The sequence below is a fragment of the Mizuhopecten yessoensis genome, unplaced genomic scaffold (genome assembly GCF_002113885.1).
Source record: "Mizuhopecten yessoensis strain PY_sf001 unplaced genomic scaffold, ASM211388v2 scaffold7269, whole genome shotgun sequence".
NCBI lineage: Eukaryota > Metazoa > Mollusca > Bivalvia > Pectinida > Pectinidae > Mizuhopecten > Mizuhopecten yessoensis.
In genome coordinates, this window is record NW_018406963.1 from 611,021 (window position 1) to 635,500 (window position 24,480).

General features: G+C 36.6%; 1 protein-coding gene across 1 annotated transcript; it reads left to right on the forward strand.

Annotated features, from left to right (window-relative positions):
• Nucleotides 1–1,664: 1,664 nt before the first annotated feature.
• Nucleotides 1,665–24,147, forward strand: LOC110453313 (F-box/LRR-repeat protein 2-like). The gene is made up of 20 exons (XM_021502212.1): nucleotides 1,665–1,747; nucleotides 3,912–4,033; nucleotides 4,389–4,483; nucleotides 5,338–5,421; nucleotides 5,965–6,124; nucleotides 7,179–7,407; nucleotides 9,438–9,551; nucleotides 9,776–9,873; nucleotides 10,472–10,512; nucleotides 11,054–11,129; nucleotides 12,028–12,084; nucleotides 14,153–14,263; nucleotides 15,179–15,227; nucleotides 15,752–15,795; nucleotides 16,992–17,071; nucleotides 17,833–17,938; nucleotides 18,630–18,717; nucleotides 20,504–20,647; nucleotides 21,798–21,911; nucleotides 22,617–24,147. The coding sequence occupies exons 2-20, from the start codon at nucleotides 3,914–3,916 to the stop codon at nucleotides 22,817–22,819; spliced, it is 2,013 nt and encodes a 670-aa protein (XP_021357887.1). The 5' UTR covers nucleotides 1,665–1,747; nucleotides 3,912–3,913; the 3' UTR covers nucleotides 22,820–24,147.
• Nucleotides 24,148–24,480: the final 333 nt, after the last annotated feature.

The window sequence follows — 24,480 nt, forward strand, 5'->3', positions numbered from 1 at the left end:
AGTTGATTTTGGTTGCCGTGTTGGTCAGCTATAGTATATGCGATATGAATGTCATCCAGAGACGACAAATTCAACATATGAAAACAGGTAACGTTTTCCATGCCGAATTCCAGTGAGATACTCTTATTGACTATGGCCAGGGGAAGGTGATGTTTAGGATTGCTCCGTCAATGAGTAAATGAGTCAGTGCTATCAAACATCACAATAGCAATTGCATAACGTCATACAATGATGACGTCAACGATTGAGCCATGAAAGTGTTAACAAATATGAAATATTCCATATAATCTGCATGGTAAGGGTTGTGTTGTGGAAATGTCATACAGTGAAAAATATTCAAGACAACATATTAAAGTCCTCATCTCCTCCCTAATGTTATAATTAGATTTGGTTTTAGCTTTCAAGTGTTTTTAGTCTAGAATTGATTTCTTCGCATTTAGAGGAGACCCGGGACAAGTTCGGCCCATTTTTATTAAAGTCGTGCTGGACATTATTGCATTAGTTGAAATGTATGTGAATATTTCACGGAACAGGTCAAAGTATTGCAAGGAAATTCATAGTCCCCCACCGGCAATGACTTCTATATTAAATAAACAGTACACTTATGTCAGTATGTACCTACTGTTAGGAAAGTATCCTGATACATTCTTCTTGCATTCTTCCATCCCAAGATGTCCTTGTACACCAAATCTGGTTACTCCAGGTGAAATAGTATAGAAAATATGCCCGGACAAACATTTACAAAAGTAAAGGTCAAGTCATGCATTGTAGGTCACAGTGTCCTAGTTCTTGCACTCGGCACTCCGCCATCTCAAGATGTCTTTGTACACCAATTGTCTCTAGTGTAATACAACCATACGAAAGACAATGCAAGGCTTGAATAAATACATCATGCAAATCAGTCCTTGTGTTACAAAAGTAGCAATACTGTTTACCAAAAGTTTTCAAACCCAGAAAGAAATGTGGTTATAATTTCTTTCTATTCTCCACTTTTTATAATTGAATTTAATTGAGTTATTCCGTCAATAAGGTCAATAAGGTCTCCAAAGTTGTGAATATTGGAGGTGTCCGGACTTATGTAACGCAAAATTAGTAGATATTCAAATAATTGCACCTATCTTCAAATAAAGATAGGTACAATTCAATTGAAGATAGGTATAATTCAATTGAAGATAGGTTCAATTCAATTGAAGATAGGTTCAATTCAATTGAACATACATTGTCGGTACAATTCAATTGAAGATAGGTACAATTCAATTAAAGATAGGTTCAAATATGACGAACTAACATATCTTCAATTGAATTATTGGGTTACCTAGAAAAGAAATCGCGATAACAGTTAATGGATCCGCATTTGAATAAATTATTAATCATATTTATCAAAACCAATTGCTGGATTTTATGTTTTTCTCTATGTTTAAGTATTAAAAAAAACAGAGAGAAAATATACATTTCTTTAAGATACGTAAATGTATACGTCTCTGATTTTTAAGTGGTTCTTATGATAGTCATTTGAAATAAGGAAAATTTCCTTAAGGCAGAGGTCTATAGGCCTAAAATGGTCGTGTACGTCTCTGTTATAGAACTCTCGCAATGTACAAGCGGCAGATTGAGTGAGGGGAAGAAACTCTTGACATTCTAGATAAATCTTTTGTACTGGAGGTAAAATAACGAAGTCCAAATAATGTGCGCGAATTATGTCAGCTGAGAAGGAAAAGTTGGAGCAGGCTTTCAATATATGAAGAAAGTAAGTAAATGTTTATCACACTGTTTTGACATTCTCATAAGGTTTGAATCTGCGTTATGCATTGTCTTTTTCCGCTGTCAAGCAAAACAAACCGGAAAAGCTAAGAGAAGATCACGAAATTTGGTATGTAACCTACGTACCGTCGTACGTACGTACTCCAACAATGTTAGAGGTTTTACACGGCGAAAAACTTTTGACTATCTATCTATCTATCTTTATATTCTGCAACACCCTATTTCGAGTATTATGTGCAGCGTGCGCGTCTGTGCATGTTAAAAGGTATTGTGTGGTGACCGAGATAGAAATGATAAAGTGCGGACTGGTGCATGCATAAGGGAGAGAGAGAGGAGAGAAAGCAAAGTGTGATGAGAGAGAGTTTAGACCTGCTACTGCCCATACAAGGGCATATGTTATGGAACCTCTAGGATGTTGATAGCTCCTGTTGTACAACATAGCGAATCTATTATGGACTTTTGGTCGGGGTGTGAGGGAGGGTGTGTGTGATAATAACAGTTTGAAGATTGTTTACCTAATATATAGTAACATACACTCAAACTGAGCTGTATTTGGAAAGAGTTCTGATTCGGTGTTGGTCATATCAACTCTGGCCACCTTTAGGAACTCTTTCCAATACAGAGCCAGAAATAGTGTATTTGGGTAGGTGAACTATGATGACAGGCGCCATGGCAAAATCATATCCGATAGAAAAAAGGCCGACCAGCGGCCTCTCATGTTATGGGAGTAGTATGTAACAGCGTTATGACTAAAGTGATGAAATAATTAAACCAATCAGTTTTTCCTCCCATAAAACGATATGTTCCATAAAACTGTCCATATAATTTGAAAATCTTATAAACTTGGACAAAATCTAATCGAAGCAAGCACCTGTAAACAAACACCATACTCCTATAACATAGGAGCCTGGTGTGGGACATCTCTATATATGTTTGATAGGTATATATACTCCACAGAGACCAAACTGGCTTTAATGGGGGCAATGTATCTGTCAAAATGTCTAAGTCTGGTGTCGGGGTCGGAGGAAACTCAGGCTAGTCGGCTGTATATATATATGTGTGCCGTTGATGCTTGTCAAAACTGAAAGTATCTCGCTGTGTTAAACTTATAAAAATGTTGGAGAACTTACACTGTTGACATTTATGAGAGCAAAAGACAGTGATCATGCTAGCTATGGACTAAATATCCCTTCCAATAAAATATAAAATGTGGGACCTTGATGAAACAAGACAACATATATGTAAAAGATATGCATTGATTATGTTGCCTTACAAGCATCAGCTGTAGGGAATCTCCCTTTGGCTCAGCGGTAGAGCATCAAGCTGGAGAGCCAAGGGTCACAGGTTTGAGCCCCAGCGATGGCGCTATCTTTATCAATATTCCTCGTCCTACTACATCTATGCTGTATTTATTTTATACTTATAACAAAGGTCATTATTTTTTCAATGCCTCCAGTATGGGTTGAATCTGAGACCTCTGGTTTACTTATAGTCTTATTTCTGCTTTACCGAATGAGCTAAAGAGAAATCTCCATAACCAAGATGGTAGGCACCAGCTTTTCTGATACTTTGCTGATTTTAGCCTTGTTGTCAGTTCGCACTTGTCTTGAGGCTTGGTGGTGTTTTCATCGTCCGAATGTGTCAATGATATTGGCCTCCTCCACCTGCTAGTATATGTTACCACTGTGATACAAATCATTAAAGGCAACTGCATCTGGTAGCTCGATACCCACCCTATGTTTTTAATATCTAAAAATATGAAATGGTTCACCCTACCCTACTATGATATTAGTTGGGCTACGTAGAGACTCAAATGACTTTTCATATTTTACATATCAGATGTAGATGCCTGTGATCAAATATAAATTTTAGATATATCTAGTAAACTATAATGATTAGGCAAGTTGTGGTATAATTTAATAATTGATTTACATTCAGTTTGCTTGTGTAAAAGATGTGGATTAATTAGGTTGCCTTACAAGCATCAGCTGTGGGGAACCTCCCTTTAGCTCAGTGGTAGAGCGCCCAACTAGGATCCTGCAGATCGAGGGTTTGATCCCCGATGGAAGCAAACTATTCTCTTTCCTATTACACTTGTACAAGTATGAAATTACCTGAATCTTTGTTATAACATACAAATGTATTTACAGATATGGAGAAGTGTATTGATGCAGAGCCGAGTACCAGCGAAGTTGATGCACACAGTGACCATGGTGATCCTGACAAATTCAACCTCCAGAGAAAGATATTTGTGGGAAATATAAGCTACAGGGTTAGAGCCATCATTTTTATTATAACTTTATATATATTCAAATGGCAAAGGTCACTTTAGGTGGTCCGGCCCCTGATGGCTTTGTTTGTATTGATCTCTAAAACAATTTTATTAGGAAATACTTTGAAACAGATTTCACTGTCCTCCTTTAAAGTGTGTAAAATTAAAGTTTATACATTGTAATATGAAATGTGAAAAAAGAGGTTTTCTATACATCTTGGTGATGATTTCTAGATTAAACAGGTTTTAATCAATAGGATGTTAAACAAAATAAAACCAAACCTTGTGAGTCAATTACATTAAAAAGGAGTGCCTGTCAAGCTTGATATTGATTTGTAAACATTGACCTTGGCAGGTAAAGCAGCACCAGCTGAGCAAGCATTTCAGCCAGTTTGGAGCCGTGGACTACTGCTACCTCGTTAAAGATCACCTCAAGAAATGGTCCCGGGGGTAGGTATAATGTTCATACTGTATAACCTCCGTAAACTAACTTTAAAACATCCTATTTTCTAACGAAATCAATCAGATCCAGATTAATTGATCTGATGACTTGTGATGATCACTAACATCCTATTTAGTTATGAGTCATGAACACAACTGGACTTGATCAGATTTCAAAATATTAACACTGAATTAAATATGATATATTCACAATTTGAATGATGTTTATTTCATTTCTCCCCCAACCCTTTCATAAAAAAGGGAAAACTGATAGAAAAGATATCTTTAACTAACATTTTGGCAAAAAATAATTAATTATACACCCCCCACCCCCCTATTTATATATATATAAATACTTTACAATAATCCTTTCTTGTACATAAACTGTATAGTTGGTAATATTCACAGGGAATTTATTTAATTTCACTTTATTCGTGGTCACTAAAGACAGCATGAAATTACACTCAGTGAATATTAATACCATGAACTATAATTTCAGTGAATATATTTACAGAAACATACAAAAATCTGTTTACTGTTTGCTGTATAATCAAGATAAAACAATTCACTAGCACATTTTACTATACATGTAATTCTACAAAACGTTTGTAAATTAAATACCATCACCAAAATTACATAACTGCAAACACTACTTGTGATCAAGACAACTGCAAAATTTTAGCATAACTAATTACTATGCTATAGTATAAAGTTTACCTAAAAATAAAAATAACAAATTGATATGAAAAAGTACTGCATTTACACAATTTTACATGAATTCATTTTATTCCCATACTCAGTCAGCTACTGCAAGCAAAGTAATTTATTTTAACATATAATTTGCTCTTTTGTATGTTTTGCAGTATTGCCTTTATTACATTTCAAGACAAGGAGGGCATGATCAAAGCACTGCAAGCAACAGATGGGGACCTTATGATAGACAACAGGTTTGTTAACACTTGTACCCAGGTTTTTTTTACAAATGTATCAAGAAATATTGTGATTATGATGTTGTGTATTTAGATATTCAGCATAGCTGTCAAACCTGCCTCATTTTGACCAAAATTTACCAGGCTCCCTCGAAACTCCTGCATTCGAGTCCAAACTGACACAAACTCAAAATCTACATCCTGTGGTCAGGTGATCTCCTACATACATGTACTGCAGGGTGTTTGTAATGATCATAATTAACAGGTGTGTCTGAATAAAATGAATGTTTTTTAGAGTTATTTTGATTTACATAAAAATGGAAAGATTAATTGAGTAAAGTAGTTTCAGTCACGTTTCACTCACTTTCTCCCTCATTGAAAATATTGAACGCGGGAGATCTCCCTCATTGAAGGTTTCAGTGGTTGACACCTATGATTCAGGATAATGAAATTACAACGTAACATCAAATAAATAAAATGGTATGTTTTAAGTTTAATGAGGTTGTTACTAAGATTTGTTTTTTTGTTGGTTTTGTCATGTTAACGCTTTTCGTTTTGCAGACAGATGCGTGTCGCTCCTGCTGAGGAATCAAAACGAGTGTCGTACTCTGAGGGAAGTGATTGGCAGGCAAGCTTTGCTCCTCCCACTCTGTGTCAATCCTTACCTGTCCTGGCTGATGACAGCAGTACAGGTGTACCAAGCTTTCTTAGTGGTGAACAGGTACCATAAACATACATACTTACTTTATCTTAGCACACAATAAAGTTGTGAGGAGTCACGGTAGGACGCCCGGCTCTTGACCGAAGAGTTGCAGGTTCGGACGCCCGGCTCTTGACCGAAGAGTTGCAGGTTCGAGTCACGTCATGGCACTGTTTTGTATCCTTGAACACGATACTTTACTCCGATTGTTCCATTCTACTCAGCTGTAAATAAGTATGTGGTTGGGCAGTGCTGGAATTGTTGAATGCAAGGTGTGAGTGTCAAAAATAGCAGCACCAGCTGTATGCTTCCCAGGGAGTTGAGAACGTTATTGGCTGGTTGCAAAGGTCCTATACCCACGGATAATAATTTGTGAACCGCTTTGAGACGACCTATGAACTAGGTTGTGATAAAGCAGTATACAACAAACCTCAAATTGTTATTATTATTGTCACTGATGAACCGGCATGCTAAGAACTAAGAAACAATATATGGAAACTTCAATTAGTGCAATAATGGTTCAACATAGTATTTAAGAGTGTGAAAAGCGTTAAAAGAGAGGTTAAGATAAGGGAGGTTTTATCTGTGAGATTTTGTCTCGCGTCATGAAATCTAGCATGTATGTCATTATAAAGGTCAAACATTCACGTAAGTCTTACATGTTTATCAAATTATCCTTTGGTGAAAACACTTGTTTTATTTGTTTAGTGATGTGTGATTTCATTTGTGTTGATCAAAAGGATCCAGCCCATACTGATACATGTATATACTGCTGAAACAGTCTGTCTTTTTCTTAGAGGAAGGAGAATATTTGATATTCAACATATACACAATACAGCTCCAGCACACACACAGGCATACACACATAGTGAGATATTAGCCAAGTGGCATAGGACTAGTAGTTAGCGCCTGATAGGGCAGCTCCTGTGAATTTCTCAAAATTGTATTGATTAATGTATATGCTAATTGTATATCTATGTACTGTAATGCGCTTTAGAGTGGCTTGTTTTAGCTAGATAGAGCGCTATATCAAATGTTGTATATATATAACACTTTATCTGCCTTTGTCCTGCAGGTGGAAATAGCAGTGCCGGATGTATCTTCTCTAGAAATTAACTGCTGTGGGAGGTGTGAGATTGAACGTCTGAATGATGACAGCCTCATTCTCATCTTCTCCTTGTTGTCTGTAAAAGAACGTGTTAGAGTTGAGCGGGTGTGTAGAAGGTGGCGCCACCTAGCTCAAAAATCCTGGAACAGACAAAACAGGCTTCAGTTCCGACACATGTTCCAAGGATTTATGAAAGGTGATGTAGTTTAAGGCCAAACAAATAATATTGTTTGTTTCCGGTTACCCTTAGCTACCTACCCTAACTTTTTGGCTATCCTTAACATTTTTGTGGCAATTATTCAAGTTTTGTCAAGTTAAGTCAAGATTACTCTCCTATATAAACCTTATAAAAATATTGAAAAATAAACTTATTACCTACCTAGCTACTGATCCTAAATTTTTCAGACATGTAACAGGAAACATACATACATTTTTTTGTTTGGCCCTAAAGTATAGTTTAAAGAAAAACAAGACAATACTAAATCATAAAAAAAAATGTAATTCTAACTCAAAGTCAATGAACCTGGGGCAAAATATGACAAAGGCAAGATTTACACTTAGATCATTACCAAGTGCAGGGAGAAAAAGACCAGGCCCTGTATTCATGAAACTATGTCATATGATTAACATCAATTTTATAAATTTTGGTTTGAGCACAAAACCAGGGCTTGAGCAGGAGAATGGTTTCATGACTACGGTTCTAGGTTTTCCAAAGGGGTGAAAGTGAATTTTGTTTCGTCAATAACACCCAGCATGCAAATCAAGGTCAGATCCAAACAAAGTCACAGTGACATTCTCATGGGAAGAAATAGGGAAAACAAGGTCTACGTAGACATGTCGGAGTACATACTATTTTAAATATTTTCTATGATTGTGGTTACTTCCCTTTCATGACAACCATGCTAATGGGTCAGAATTTATGATCTACACTTGATTTTACCCCAAGCTTGAATGTTCTTGCAAAAAACACTGAAACAATTTAAAAAAAAAATCTCCTGAAATATACTTGGTACATTGTTTATTAGGGCCCCGTATCAGAGATACGGGTGCCCTATAGTAATCACTCTGTCTGTCTGTCTGTCTGTCTGTCCGTCCACAAATTTTGTTCCTGGCTGATAACTTTGGTATTTATTGACCGATGTACATGAAACTTGGTGAAGATGTTCAGTTCATAAAAATACACATTGAGGTAAAAAGTCAAGGTCAAAGGTCAAGGTCATTAGGTGCAAAGGTCAAGGTCAAATTTTGCATATTTTCACTGATGAACATTTTGTTATGACATGATGAAGCAAAGTTGATCAGAATTAAACAACGAGTCAACTGACCAAAGGTCAAGGTCATTGGGTTAAAGGGCAGGGTTAAATTTTGTATCTTTTCACTGGTGAACATTTCGCTATGACACTTTGAGGCAATGTTGCTCAGAATTAAACAAGGAGTCAATTGACCAAACGTCAAGGTCACTTGGTCAAAGGTCAAGGTTAAATTTTGTACCTTTTCCCTAATGAACATTTTGTTATGACATTATGAAGCAATGTTGTTCAGAACTTAACACAGAGTCAACTGACCTTAGTTCAAGGTCAAGTTTTGTATTTTTCACTGATGAACATTTTGTTGTGATATTAAGAAGCAAACTTGGTCGGAATTAAAGAATAAGTCAACTGACCAAAGATCAGGGTCACTGGGTTAATGGTCAAGGTCATTTGGGTCCAAAGGTCAAAGACAAAGTGTATCTCTGACTTTGACCCTGGCTCTTGATGGAGGTATATAAGGTGAAATAAAACAAATCAAAGCTAACAAATAAGTATTGCACTGGTAATTACATTTCTGTTAGCCACGCAAATATGGAAGTGGAAGGAAACACATCACATCATAGTACATGTAAATTGTATATTTTGCTTCCTTGCGATTCTTTTTGAAGTCCAAATGTCAAACGTCAAGCTCAGCTATATGAGTAGATTGCTTCTTGATGATTATGGGAGATATAATTGCCACAAGACGGGGCCCTTACTGACCTGTCAGTGTTCTAGTAATAATTGTTTTCGACACATGCTGTAATTGCATAAGGTAACACATGTGTTTAAAAGATCGAGCATACTACGAAGTTTGCTTAATGTAGAATTGCACATTTGACACTAGTTCCATCTATGACCTTATCTATAATTATATGGTCTCTCTGCCCTTATATGGAATTGGATATCTCATATTTTGGGGTTGTTTTACATTCAGGCCTAACCGATGTCATCCTTAACAGTTTATTGCTACGGTGTGGTGTGTACTTGAGGGCGCTGGATCTCTCTGCCTCCCCACAACTCATCACTGACCTATGTGCTGACAGTATTGGTGAGTCTGCCCTCAGTCTGTCCCTATATCATGGCATAACAGGACCTGTTTACTCATACTTTCTATCGTGCCTCCGCCATTTTAGGTCGAAAATGTAGAAGTGTTTACTAGATGGCCACAAAGCTGTCTTTAATAGATGAACAAATCTGGAAGTATCGCGTTTCAAGCAGGATCATAAAAGTATTAACGACTCATCTATTTTCTACCTAACTTTCGTTTTAAAGGTGCCAATTGTCAGAACCTGACAGAGTTGAATTTATCTGGAGCAAGCGTCACAGAAGTGTCTCTGAGGACTATAGCGCAGGCTTGTCCTAAACTCAAGGTAATTTTGCTGGCAACTTTTTCCTTCTTCCATAATAAGGATGCCTGCGCAGCTTGTGGCATTTCTCCAGGTACTCTTGTTTCCTCTCACATCATGAACCTTTGCGTGCTACCATCCAGGCCAACAACAGTAGACAACATTTGCTGGAAAAACTTGTTTCATAATGACGCAGTGGTTTGGGAGGAAACGAGAGTACCTGGAGAAATGCCACATGGTGGGGCAGGTGACCCAATACTTTTTCACGTCCAATCAGGGAATCAAACCCTGGCCGTTTTAGTGAAAGACAAGTGTACTATCAACTGTGCCAACCGATTGCCTTAACCCTTTCACCACTGTAGACCATAATGGACTCGTGCATATCAATGCATGGTCAAGTCTACTAAAGTTACATAGGGGTGAAAGGGTTAAGACAATGTGTGCTGAAACTTAAAAACAATTGAATTTTCGTAGAATTATACTATCTTATCTAAATTATTGCCTCATCTTTATTTTGTCTTACCATGTAAATTTTGTCAACTTTTCATGAGAATTTTGTTCTACTCTCTAGTCTGCTATTGGAAAAACATTGTGATGTGTATTGCTTATTTTGATTTTACAGAACTTTATTCAGGAGAGAAGCTTTTACGTTGGTGACAAAGGGTAAGATAAAGTTTGACTCGAAAACAATTAAGAATAAAAATCACCCTTTATTACTGTTTTGGTAATTACTTCAAAACATATGATAAGTGTTAAATTTTCATTATGCATGTAAATCTTTAGATCATCAAAACCTTCTGAAATAACAAAAATGATAATATATATAATTATATTTTCAATTGATATCTATTAATAAATTAACGTTAATAGTTTACCATATATTTTATGGTGATAAGCCCATGTCTGGTAATAAGCCCACCCCTAATTTTCCTTACTTTCCATGCATATGGTGGGTGCCCGGTAATAAGCCCATCCCCCTTTCTTCAATTTAGCAAGTGTCAGTAAAAAAAATAATTTTGTATTGTGGACATTGTGCATAACAAGTTAAACTTACTAGCGGGGTATGTTGAAAAACACCCTACTATTGACATGTTTTCATGTACATACCCTTGGGCATATTACGGGTAAAATATGATAATTGACATTTTTTGTGTGTGTGCACCTAAGGAGTTACTTTTAATAGTCCTTTTTATGTTGTTGGCAGGTTGACGTGGCTTTTCCAAGGCTGTCAGGAACTGGAGCATGTAGATATACAGGGCAATGCCAGGATAGTAGGAGATGTAAGATGTGAAATATGTAAAACATTTACCAAAGATTGACGTTAAGCATGTCAAATGAATCTCTCCAAGTCCAACAGAAAATTTTGGTCATGATCCATAACTTTGTACTTTTTCACAAACACTTAGTTAATTGATTTTTCTGAAGGTGTGTATCTCTTGACAAGATATGGATTACATATCCCTTAATTAGATATGTACACGTATCCCTACACATATCCCTTAATTAGATATGTACACGTATCCCTACACATATCCCTTATTTAGATATGTACACGTATCCCTACACATATCCCTTATTTAGATATTAACATGAATCCCATGCTGAAATATGTACATGTATCTCCTGTTTAAATATGAGCATGTATCACTCGTTTAAATATGTATTGATATACCCTATTTGGATATGTACACATATCCTGTAGGTCTGCAACGATACATTAACATTACGATACATATCACAATACTGTGGTCACAATATGAAACATATCACGATACATTATTGTCAAAGAAGAAGGGAAGAGAAAAGATCTTGCAATTTTTTTATGGCAATATTACAACTGGAAGTAGAATTTGTCCACAATGGGCCTGACCTTGAAGTTTCACACAATTCACAACTTTCGAAGTGCATGCCGTGCTGGAGCTGTCACCTGCCATGTTTTGGAACGATATGGTAGACAAAACTCAGAAACTCAGAAACGACAAAACTCAGAAACTCAGAAACGACAAAATCCAGAAAATATTGTAGTTGTGTTGTGACCTCCCAAAAAATATTGTGTATCACACCACATTCAAAATATTGCTATATATTGTGGCACCATGTATCATTGCAGCCCTAATATCTAGTTTTGGTAGGGAACATCTATGATTGATTTAATACACTGGTATTGTTTGGTTGCAGTGTTTCCATTCTGTTCCCACCACTGTGAGATACCTCAACCTAGAACACTGTACCAAGGTTAGTATTTAATGCTACTACATGTAACAAAGGTTAGTATTCAATGCTACTACATGTAACAAAGGTTAGTATTTAATGCTACTACATGTAACAAAGGTTTGTATTCAATGCTACTACATGTACCAAGGTTAGTATTTAATGCTACTACATGTACCAAAGGTTAGTATTCAATGCTACTACATGTAACAAAGGTTAGTATTCAATGCTACTACATGTAACAAAGGTTAGTATTCAATGCTACTACATGTAACAAAGGTAAGTAATTTTTTCAGTGTCTCTGCTAGGAGTTGAACCCCTGACCTCTGGCTTATTAGTCTTGCACGTTACTTAATGAGCTAAAAAAAAAATCTCCCTAGCTGGGTCGGTAGGAAGTAGCTAGTATTTCACTAGGGTGACATACTCCCCGTCCAGGAAAAAACTTGTCCAGAGTTTTTCAGGGGGTCAGAGCGATTCTTGTGGAAGTATTGATGAGTATTTTTGTCATAATTTCCAGGGCTCATCTTGGGCACCAATGTAACAGCCGAGCTGAATATGTTTTCACTGTTAATAACAGTCTCTGCTAGGGTTTGAGGAACACAGAACGTCTGGTTTGCTGGTCTTGTACTCTGCGGAATAAGCTAAAGAACAATTCTCTCTAGTAATAATAATATAACAGATTTCAAATCTCTTTTTGAAACAGTTCAAAAAGATATAACTAACCATAAAACCACTTTTACTTTCAAGTTGACGTTTGTCTTTTACCTTTTGGTTCATTTGATGTAATTTTCTCTGGTAAGTTTTATCTACTTTTTATTGGGCAAAAAGACCTCTTTTGTGTTGATGGGCCATTAAGAATGCAATGATAAAATGAAACGGGTTACAATTAATAAACTAATGTAAAACAAAAGGTAGGAATAAGCTAAAACAACCTGCATATAAAAGTAGGGGCCAATCTGTGTGCAAAAGCAATGATCTAGTCTGGACACAAGAAGTTGTGATTCACGTATACGTAAATGCAATTACAGGTATTGTAAACACACATATTTAGCGGTTATCTTATTTTAATACCTTTATGCTTTAGTTATTGGGCTAAATTATGAATTCACCAATTGAAGTTCCTGTATAGTACTCAATCTCAATTGCATATCTTGTGGGTGCACAAATTCATCTATGTGCTAATTTGTTCAAAGTTGATAATGTGCTGAACTTTAAGTGTGCTAAAATCTGCCAGTTTACAGTAAAACCAGCTATCAAAACATGTACAATAGTTAAGTTTGACTGCCATACAATAAGGTAACATATTCGCTGATGGTTTAGTGGTCCGTCTCTAGGTTTTCTTGAAGTCCCGGAATTACTGTGATAAATGTATGTAATGCCAAACCCAAAAACACTTATGCTGTTTTAGAACAGAGTTAACTAGACCATGAAACAGATGATTTTAATCAGATTGTTATGAAACACAGATCTAGAATAAGTATGAAAAATTGACATGAAATTTCAAATCTGGGAAGACTGTAATAGATATTTCTCCTTGTAAACAGTTAAAATGTTTTGAAATACAAATGTTGTACATATTTCAGTATCTTCTTGTTAAATCAGCTCTGATTTCATCCCATTTTAAGACCTCCAACATGTTAACATCTGGGCCAACAATGGTGATGCACATAAGTTGACAGAACCTGTTTCTGAATTAAAAGTAAGGTAATAGAACCAACGTCAGGTGTAGGTTTGTGGGTCGATCAGTGGAGCGCTTCGCTTTGAGTACGGATACCATAAGGTATGCTGGGCGATAACAGAATATAAGCACCTATAAAAAAAATGGATATTACCACAACATACTCAAGCTTCACCGATAAGTGGGGTTTAAAGTTTATTTGGCCAACTGGTTTCGCCTCTAAAATCGAGGCTTCATCAGGACAATTATACACTATTTCAGACACCTAAAGTACTTGCTTGTTGTTTCTTAATTGTTGTAAAATAAATAAAGCTTATGTATATTTTGAAAAGAAAAAAAATGTTAGGATTTAATTAAAATTACCGATAATGTGCAGAATGTGGTAAAAATGTTATCTTGTTTTTTGCTAAACAGCTGACAGATTTGGGAATACGGAAGATTTGTTTGCGATGTAAACACTTGGCGGAATTACATATCAGTCACTGTAAATCTGTGACGGACCAGAGCCTTGTCAACATCACACAGGTAATGTATATAGTAACCTACAATGGAAAAATATTAAACAGCCTTATTACGATTTCAAACCTCCCATAAGAAATTTTATCACAATGAAATGGCAACATATATTGTCTTTCCTATAGAAATAAACCACAGGTTATTTCATTTGCAATTCAACCTAATGTAGGTTCAAATGCAGTAAGCAGAGCATAGCTCAGAGAGGAAATTGTCCTTCACGGCTGTGCTTAGGCCATGCCTATATCACACATGGTTACACTTTATGTAAGGAAGACCAACCTTATTGTCATGCATCAGGCATTTACAGTCATTTCAATTAAAAGAGTGACGGATTTTATAATGTATCATCTGTTAAAAGATTGTTTGTATACAGTGTCTTTGGAGGCACAGTAGTCTAGTGGTAGGACACCGGGCTCATGACCGAAGGGTTGCGGGTTCTAGTCGCAGTACGGCACTGTGTTGTTTCTTTGAGCAAGATACTTTACTTCGCTTGTTCCAGTCTACTCAGCAGTAAATGAGTACGTGGTTGGATAGAGCTAGAATTGTAGAATACTAGTGAGTGCCAAAATGGCAGCACTGGCTGTATGCTCCCCAGGGAGTTGAGAAAGATATTGGCTGGTTGTAAAGGCCCTATACCCACGGATAATAATTTGTGAACCGCTTTGAGAGCCCCTACAAACTAGTTTGTGATAAAGAGGTATATTAGAACCTCAGATTATTATTATTATTTATTTGAATAATATATGATTATTTACACTCGGTTGATTTTTAGCCCGCCATCATCAAATGCTGTTGCTCTGGCCTGCAGGCTTTTTCGTGTTTTTTTCATTCCGGATGAAGACACTAACTTAATTTCCAACCAATGTTTGAAGGAAGATTGGCTGTTGACATACGTTTTAGGATTACGCTGTCGATTATTTTCAGATTCTTAAAAGGTTAAAGGTCCTACACATGGAAGGCAGTTATTCACAAAGTAAGTTTTTTTCTTTCTCCTAGCTGTTTACTGGTATGATGCTTTTTTAATGAATGGTAGAAAGCTTAATGTTTTACTTTAATCCATCCACCCCTATAGTCATATTTAAACTATACCAAATCAAAGACTGGGCAAGTCCAGTTTAAGTATGTAGGGGTGAATGAGTGAATGGTCTTTATGTATATATGTCTTGTACTAGTTTAGAATTGTCAGGTCATACTTGGAGGCTTGTTACATATTTCTATAGTAATATACTATCTCTTCTGTTACGAGATACAAACATTAACCCTTTACTCCCAGGTTACTTTTGTAGACTCTACCATGCATTTATAGGGATGAGTCCATTATGGTGTACAGTGGTGAAAGGGTTAGGCCAAAAGAAATAGTATGTTTCAGGTAAATATCTGAAAGAAATAGGGTAAGTTGGTTGGGATTTGTTTTAGGGGGTGGGGCGCTAATTTCATAAATTACAAAAATTACCAAAACTGTTGGGTTTTTTTTGAAACTTTTATGTCTTTTTCCAGTTACAAGTTCTGGTCTGAAAAGAATTGGACAACTGGTTTGTTTGGTGAGTACTGTGTTGCACTTATCTCTGTCTGTTAATCCATCAAGGCAATATCAGAAATAGTTTTGAAGTCAAATTATGCCTTTCCAAAGTGTTAACATAGATCTATATTTTAGGCAATCTTAAATGAATTGGTTCAGTGCCAGTTGATTCTTCATTAAATAATTTCAAGCTCAATAATCATAATTATTGTTGAAACATATGGATTCTAATTTTTGCCCCTGCTATTTTATGAGGAGGGGGGAGGGGGCATATACATATAGAGTTACTCATGTCCATCTCTTCCCATTCTGTCGCAATTCATTGTCAAGACTCTACCAACTTCATTCCTTAACAGATTTTCATCAAATATTAAACTTAAGTCAAATATAAGATCACTATAGATAAGTTTGTATTTCAGGGTCCCAACATCAACACAAAGATCACTCCTAGTATTTATAGGTCAACCCCAGGACCAAGACGCTAGGGCATTCATGTCTTACAAAGTTTTCCAGTAAAAATAATTCATTTAAATACAATTTTATAATAAGTTAAAAGTTTATCACTCTTTATAAATTAAACTGTGTTTGGTTTATATATGCCCATTAAAAGAGTCCAGGGACGAATTATATATAATTATGTTATTGTGTGGGTGAGTGGGCACACATATTGTTCGCTTGATATATCAAGTAATTTTCAACAGATTAAATTCAAACTTCATGGGAAGGTTAATTACCAAGAAAACCTGGACATGTCTGATAACCTCCATTATTCACCAGGAATTTTCTGAGTTATGCCCATTTAATCAATTGCTAAGACAGTTACTGCTCGATATCTCAAGTAATTTTCAACATATTAAATTCAAACTTCATGAAAAGGTTAACAGCTATGAAAGCTCAGACCACTGTTATTAAACAGTAATTTAGGGAGTTATGTCCCTTTATTCAATTCAATGTATGACATGCATATTTTATACTGCTTTGCGGTAACCTTGTTTGATATTTGATAAAAAATCTCATTGTTTTGTATTCACAGCATTGTCAATAAGACCCGGCACCCCATAATTTGTATTCAGGTACTATGCCATTTCTGACATGACACTAATACCTGTCACTAGCTATACATTTTAACTTGGGAAGTCTTTGAATGCCTCCTACTTTTTCTAAAATTTTCCCTTTCCCCAGGACTGATTTAGCTAGTAATTTCACCATCTGTTTCAGAAAGAATTAAGTTTCGCCCAGAATTCTGCTGTGGATGATGATGTCTTAAGTCAGTGTGCTGTAGGATGTTCCAATCTTACGTAAGTGCAGGTCTAACGATATCCACGAAACTTCAAAGGTTACGCTCACTTACGTTTTCTGCATCCCAGGAATATGTTGATTGGTTTAAGATCAAAGAAACTGACCAATCAGTAGGCTGATACCTCTCCATTCAAGATTACAATGCTATTTGATTGGTTTCAGGTAAAACAAACAGACCATTGGCTAAGCTGATACCTGTCCTTTGAAAATTACTTGTAGGGGTCAAAATTAACTTTTTTAATCAGTAGCAAATCACTGCAAGTGCCTAAAATGCCTGCTAGCAAAATTCATGTAGCAGTATTTTTGGCCAAAAATTAGAAAATTAAATTTACATGGATTATGAATTAGCAATTTAGACGTGAAAGAACTAAATTTTTGCTGTTTATTTCACAGAAATTTATTGGCATATCAAGTGTCAGTTATTACAGCATATTGAGTAACAACAAGTAAATGTATTTTGTTAAACAAACAGCAAAAAACACTATTAGATGAGTGATATATTCCAATTTAAAACATTAATACTCTTTGTCACAAAACCAGTACATAGGTTATGCTGAAGAAGGAATCTTTTCCTTTATGGCAGTGTATGCATTGCACACAAAAAATGCATTTTTTTTTTAATATTTCTGATGTTTGAAACAAAATAAAACTTGCCCCTGGTGAGAAACATTTTTAAACAAATGGTTTAAAAATTGATGTCAAGTCATCTGTCAAAAATTGTTTTTTTTTGTTCTGTTTAATTGAATTTTATTTTTTTCAGTAATGTTAATATCTCTGGCTGTTACAAACATGTGACTGACCTTGGTATTCAGGCCTTGGCGAGGTGTTCTGATCTGTCTCACCTGAACATCAGTTACCTGTCACAGGTAAGTCATACCTGTACATATATATAGGTACAGACAGGTGTTCTGTCTCACCTCAACATCGGTTACCTGTCACAGGTAAGTCATACCTGTACAGATATATAGGTACAGACAGGTGTTCTGTCTCACCTCAACATCAGTTACCTGTCACAGGTAAGTCATACCTGTACAAATATATAGGTACAGACAGGTGTTCTGTCTCACCTCAACATCAGTTACCTGTCACAGGTAAGTCATACCTGTACAGATTTATAGGTACAGTTAGGTGTTCTGTCTCACCTTAACATCAGTTACCTGTCACAGGTAAGTCATATCTGTACAGATATATAGGTACAGACATACCTGTACCTATATATAGGTACAGACAGGTGTTCTGTCTCACCTCAACATCAGTTACCTGTCACAGGTAAGTCATACCTGTACAGATATATAGGTACAGACAGCTGTTCTGTTCCACTTCAACATCAGTTACCTGTCACAGGTAAGTAATACCATTGATTTCAGATTGTTATATTTTGAGCAGAGCTACCTGGTCAGTGTAAGTTTTCTGGCCCATTTGAACTACATTTGTATAAAAAAAGGGGGGGGAGGTTACTCTATATACATTAAAATACAGTGGAGTTCTTCTGTGTTTTGCCTGCAGTGGGTGGGACAGGGATCCTCAATAAATATGTGTTGGTAATTGTTGCTATAGGTCAGCGAGGACAGTGTGGAGGGACTGGCCACTACTGGAAGGCTAACGACACTGGTGGCCCGCGTCTGTTCTGCGATTTCTGATGAAGGTAAATATCACTATAAAACCATACTGTTTAATGATTTAATCTGTGACTTTTCAAGTTAACAGCAAAACTGGTTTATCGGGTACTTCTTCAAAGACTTCAAGCCAATTCACATGACTGTTCTTTCATACTATATATATAGTAGTCTATCTTCATTGTCTTGTGTACACAAAGCCCTCTGTTGCATTTTTAGCTTACCTGGCCCGAAGTGCCAAGTGATGAGCTTATGGCATACCGCAGCGTCTGTCGTCCATCGTCCGTTGTCCGTCAACTTTTTTACATTTTAATCTTCTTCTACAAAACTTCTGGGCCAATTTTGACCAAATTCGACATGGAACATCACTAGGACATGGGGAACTGAAGTTATGAAATTTATGGGGCAATGCCCCCAGGGGCCTGAGGGGCGGGGCCAAATAGGTAAAAAAATGGAGTCATCTTTAATAATCTTCTTCTCTACTCCTACAAGTAGTAGAGAGTAATGGTACATTTAATTATAATCATCAACTAGCCCTCTTTTGAATTTATGAAATTTATGGCCCTGGGGTCAAGGAGTCAAGAGGTAGGGTGGGTCAATATTGTGTACTTGATATGTAATTATGTATTTATACATCTAATTTTCTTCTTCAAAGCTTCTGGGCCAATTTTGACAGGGAACATTACTAGGACGTGGGGATCTGATTTTATGAAATTCATGGGACTGCACTCCCAGGGGCCTGAGGGGGGGGGGGGCGACAAATAGGTAAAAAATTCAAGTAGCAGAGAGTTATGGCACATTTAATTATAATCATCAACTAGCTCTCGTTTCAATTGATGAAATTTATGGCTCTGGGGTCAAGTGTTAGGGTGGGGTCAATATTGTATGTTATGGATCGTTGTATCTTTGAAACAGTTGAGATCCCCTCGCCATAACCATATATAGTATTGCTGGGCATCAAGAGATAAACACAATCATGATGTAAAAATAGGCCCTGGGTTTTTTCCCTACCCCTAGGGACTTAGTTTCTGGGTTATATCTTTGAAACCGTTGAGATCCCCTACCGATAATCATATATATCATTGCTGGGCATCAAGAGATAAACACAAGCATGATGTAAAAATAGGCCCTCAGATCTTTCCCCCACCCCAAGGGACTTAGTTTCTGGGTTATATCTATGAAGCAGTTGAGATCCCAACCCCGTAACCATATATAGCATTGCTAGGCATCAAGAGATAAATACAATCATGATGTAAAAATAGCCCCTGGGGTCTTTCCCCATCCCTAGGGACTTAGTTTCTGAGTTATATCTTTGAAGCAGTTGAGATCTCCACCCTATAACCATATATACAATTGCTGAGAATAAGAAAACGAATGTACATATGCTTCCAGGATGGCCCTGGTGTGTCCCCCACCCTTGGAGACTTGACCCATGGGTCATAACTTCGAAGTGATATTACAATTGATCCTGGGGTCTTGCCACAACCCTAGGGACCTAGTTTCTGAGTCACAGCTTGGAAATAGTTGAGATCCTGACCCCATAACCATACATAACATTGCTGGGCATGAAAAATCTAATAAAGATATGCTACAAGGATTGGCTTAGGTGTCTGGCCCATTCACTTGGACATTATTTGGAGAATATTTTGCCATGATTGCTTAGATATCCAGGTGAGCGATACAAGCCCTCTAAGCCTCTTGTTAAATTAATCTCAAATTCTTATGAATCAATTTTTGATATATATACGTATTAGACTTAAGGGGTGAATGGATTAGATAATATCTATAAAGTTTGTCAACACATTACCATATCAGCCATGATGACACTTGCTGACCTCTGCTATGACCTTAACCTCGTTGACGTCAGTGGGTGCTTTGACATCAGTAACCATAGCGTGGAGCGGTTTATAGCTACACATACGGGCGAGAACTCAACACCTCTCAATCTTGTCCTTGGCGGTAAGTTCTGTGTTTCATGAAAAATTGTTTAGAAGTTTATTTGAAAACATGGAAATCAATACGGAAATATGATTTGTTTTTACCAAATGTTTTTAGTCGGTAAGATGTTGAAGTATAGACCTATCTATGTAAGTACCATATAAATTTCAATAGGAAGCTTTTACCTTGACCTCCTTTCTAAGGAGGTAAAATGGAGACCAGGATTTTTCTGTAATATAACCTTGTGATCTTGAAGTGTCCCCAATAAATCAGGAAATTTTCAGTCCATACAACCAGTGATTATTAAATTATAGGTGCCTCAAAACTTATTTCGAACCCACAGTGAATCTAAGTACCGTGAATTTGCACGTATGGTGCACACTTTTTTAGGTAAATATTGTCATGTCAAAAAGGGGTGCACACTATACGCAGGAACAAGTCATTCTTGGGTTATCGTTCTCGATTTTCAGGTCGGCCATATTGGATTACTTCCCTTCAAATAGTTTTGTTTGGAGTCGTCGGTCTTATATGATCAGATTGAAGATTAAAAAACAACCAAGAATGTAATTCTTTTGCGACACAATTTTAACCTACTATACCCGAGTGCGCACTATACCCGCAAATTTACATGTGAACATAGAGTTAATACTTAGGATGTATCATATAGTTGTTTTCTGTACAACTAGAGGCACAATTTACCAATTGTGAATTACAATGTCTTGTATCTGAATGGGAATTAGAATTTATTTTAAATGTGTCAACAATGCAATAATTGCCCCAAATGTTGTAAATGTCCATATTTTATCTATGGCCAGTTTCTATTGATTGTTCATCGTTAATATTCCAGGTGTGACACTCACATACGCTCTCTGCACCCCTGGAATATTTCATGACAAAATTGAAGGCTCAGTGTGCACCTTCTTGTGAATGTGACAAGAAAACTAGTTTGATCCTTTGATGTACAAAATAAAATTGACAGGCTTTGAAGTCGGGTGTCAATCACTCCTCTGTAATGTTCAAAGGACAGATATTTACCTGAGACCAATCAAGTACCTGGCCGCGTGCCTTCCGTTTTGCTATGACATATTCCAGGGGTGCAGCAATATGTAAGTGAGCTAGGGTAATTTTTGGGTTATCGAGGATGTGTTTATTGCGATTTGTTCCTACACAGGTACGTCTGTAGAACGAGAACACCTGGACACCACGGGTAGCAGTATTACTATCAACATGTACAACCTGTCAATGCTCCATCTCAAGGCAGACCGCGAGATCATGTTACGTCCAGGTAAGACATCTCTAACATTATTCACCTCATACCCTCATTTGTTAGGGGGGGGGGAGTGTGCTGGAATCAACTTGTCTGTCTGTCACAGATAAAATCTTGTCTGAATAACTCCTCCAAATAAGTGTCCCAATTACTATTTGTAGAAAATTGTTGTCAGCGCTCTAGCAAATTTGTTGCCGCATCGATTTTGACCTAAGTCATACCTTGGTTAGGTATAACAATGCCTGTTTCTCAAAGGAGTTTTACGTAGTAAGGAAGTGTAAGAATACCTCACACAAGTTTCCTGCTGTTGTTAGAGTGAGATGTATCAAGGTACTGTTCAGCATAAAATCTCGATACACATGTCCTGAAAGACCATGAGATTCATAGTCAAATTCCTGTACAAGCCCTTTACCGAAACTTGACCATGTACGGGGAAAATTATAATCTGTATTATGGAAACTTTTAACATGTACGGGAAAAATTATATACAAATTGTAAATTGTCTGAACAGCACTGTACTACAGAAATAATACATGTCTTTCAACATGCATGCCAAACTGGAGCTGTCACTTGCCATGTCAGAACAGCTATGAGTAGACTAAATTCAGAAGAAGAAAAAAATCGTAGGTGTATCGTAACCTCCAAATTCGTATTGTGTATTGTACCATATTAAAAACATCGCAGCCCTAGTATAAATACACTAATAACATGATTTTACAATAGACAGCAGCAGTGAGGAAGATGATAATGAAGATGAAAGCGAGGCTGTATCGCCAGAGGTGAAACACAATCAGTCTGTAATGGCCGCTGGGGCAGAGATCATGTCCGACACCGAATGGGACGATCATGACCTGGACGGGCTAGAATGTGATGACTACCTAATTGGGGATGATCCCCTAGAGGAAGAGAGGTGGTCAATGTCCTGAATACTGACCGCTACATGTCCGACACGGAATGGGACAATAATGAACTGGACGGGCTAGAATGTGATGACTTCCTCACTGGGGACGATCCCCTAGAGGAAGAGAGGTGGTCAATGTCCTGAATACTGACCGCTACATGTCCGACACAGAATGGGACGATAATGACCTTGACCGGCTAGAATGTGATGTCTACCTTATTGGAGACGATCCCCTAGAGGAAGCGATGTGGTACATGACCAAAACACTGTCTGACTGCTACCACCCCAAAAAGGAGAGAGGTCAGTCTCTGGACGTCCCCGAGCTCAAGTCAAAGTTCGGACCATTAGCTGACTACTGCAACCTCTCCCTCACCTCATCAAAAGGGGAGCTGGTCATATAGATATCCCGAGAAAGATTGAGGTGAATGTCCAAATATCCAGAGATATATTGGCTACAGAGAATGCTTCTCTGAATACTGTACATGTACATGTAGATGTTTTGCCCTGGGAAGCCATTTTTTCTGATATGCATTGCATATATTAACAGTGAGGTGAAATATTTTATATTTGACTATAAAGATATTTTGTTATATTTACATATATACTACAGAGAGTACATGTCTCTGAACACCGTATATTTCTCCTCTGGGAAGTTATTTTTCCGATATGCATTGCATATATAAACAATAAGGTGAAATATTTGTTTGATTATGAACATATTTTGTTTTATTTTATGAAATAAAAAGATTTTTTTAATGAACTTGTAAAGTATGGGCTTTAGTTTTCCCATGAAATACAAGTTGTAATATTTAAGAATAAATTGTTGGACTCATAAGTATGTTTGTTTGGAGCAATATTTAAAAATCAAGTCGGCCATCTAAATAGGATTGTTAAATTAGATGAAATGAAAATAACAAAGATTTTTATATAATTAAACTTTATTATTTTTAATGACTTGGCTGACTAATAAAACAATGAGTAATTAAATACTAATGATCTAGTTTAACCCTTTCACCCCTATGTAACTTTAGTAGACTCTACCATGCATTGATCTGGGTAAGTCCATTATGATCTACAGTGATGAAAGGGATAAAATCTTGATAATAATTGTGGGACATACATCACCACAAACATATGCTTATCATATTTTGCCTCAAATTGCCAGGTGATAGTGCTGAGATTAGGAAGTGATATAATTACATTTAATTACCTGGAACCATGCGATAAAAATTCTACAAGGTATTTTAGAACATACCAATCAACAATTCTCAGCGCATGATTCATTAGGTGAAAAGAGATCAGTTAAGTTTGAAATAAAAATATCATATTGAAAAATAATCTATCAGTTTGTAACATTTTTTCAAGGGGGGTGCAATGGCCAGGTAGATAATGTGTCTGTCTACAATCACTAGACCTACACCACTGGGTCACAGGTCCGAGGCCTACGTGGTCAGTAGAGTTTAAATTTTAGTTTACAAATTGTACTTTGGGAAAAGTATCGTGTTTTCATATATGTAATCATTCACCATCATATAATCGAAAATGACCCTGGTCAAAAAGAAAACAAAAAATAATGAAAAAGTTACAGTTTCTTGTTCAGCTTTTAACCTATCTCTATAAGTATGTACTATTACATATCAGGTAACATGTATGTTAAAATCAAAACTCCTCCGCAGTGAAATCAAA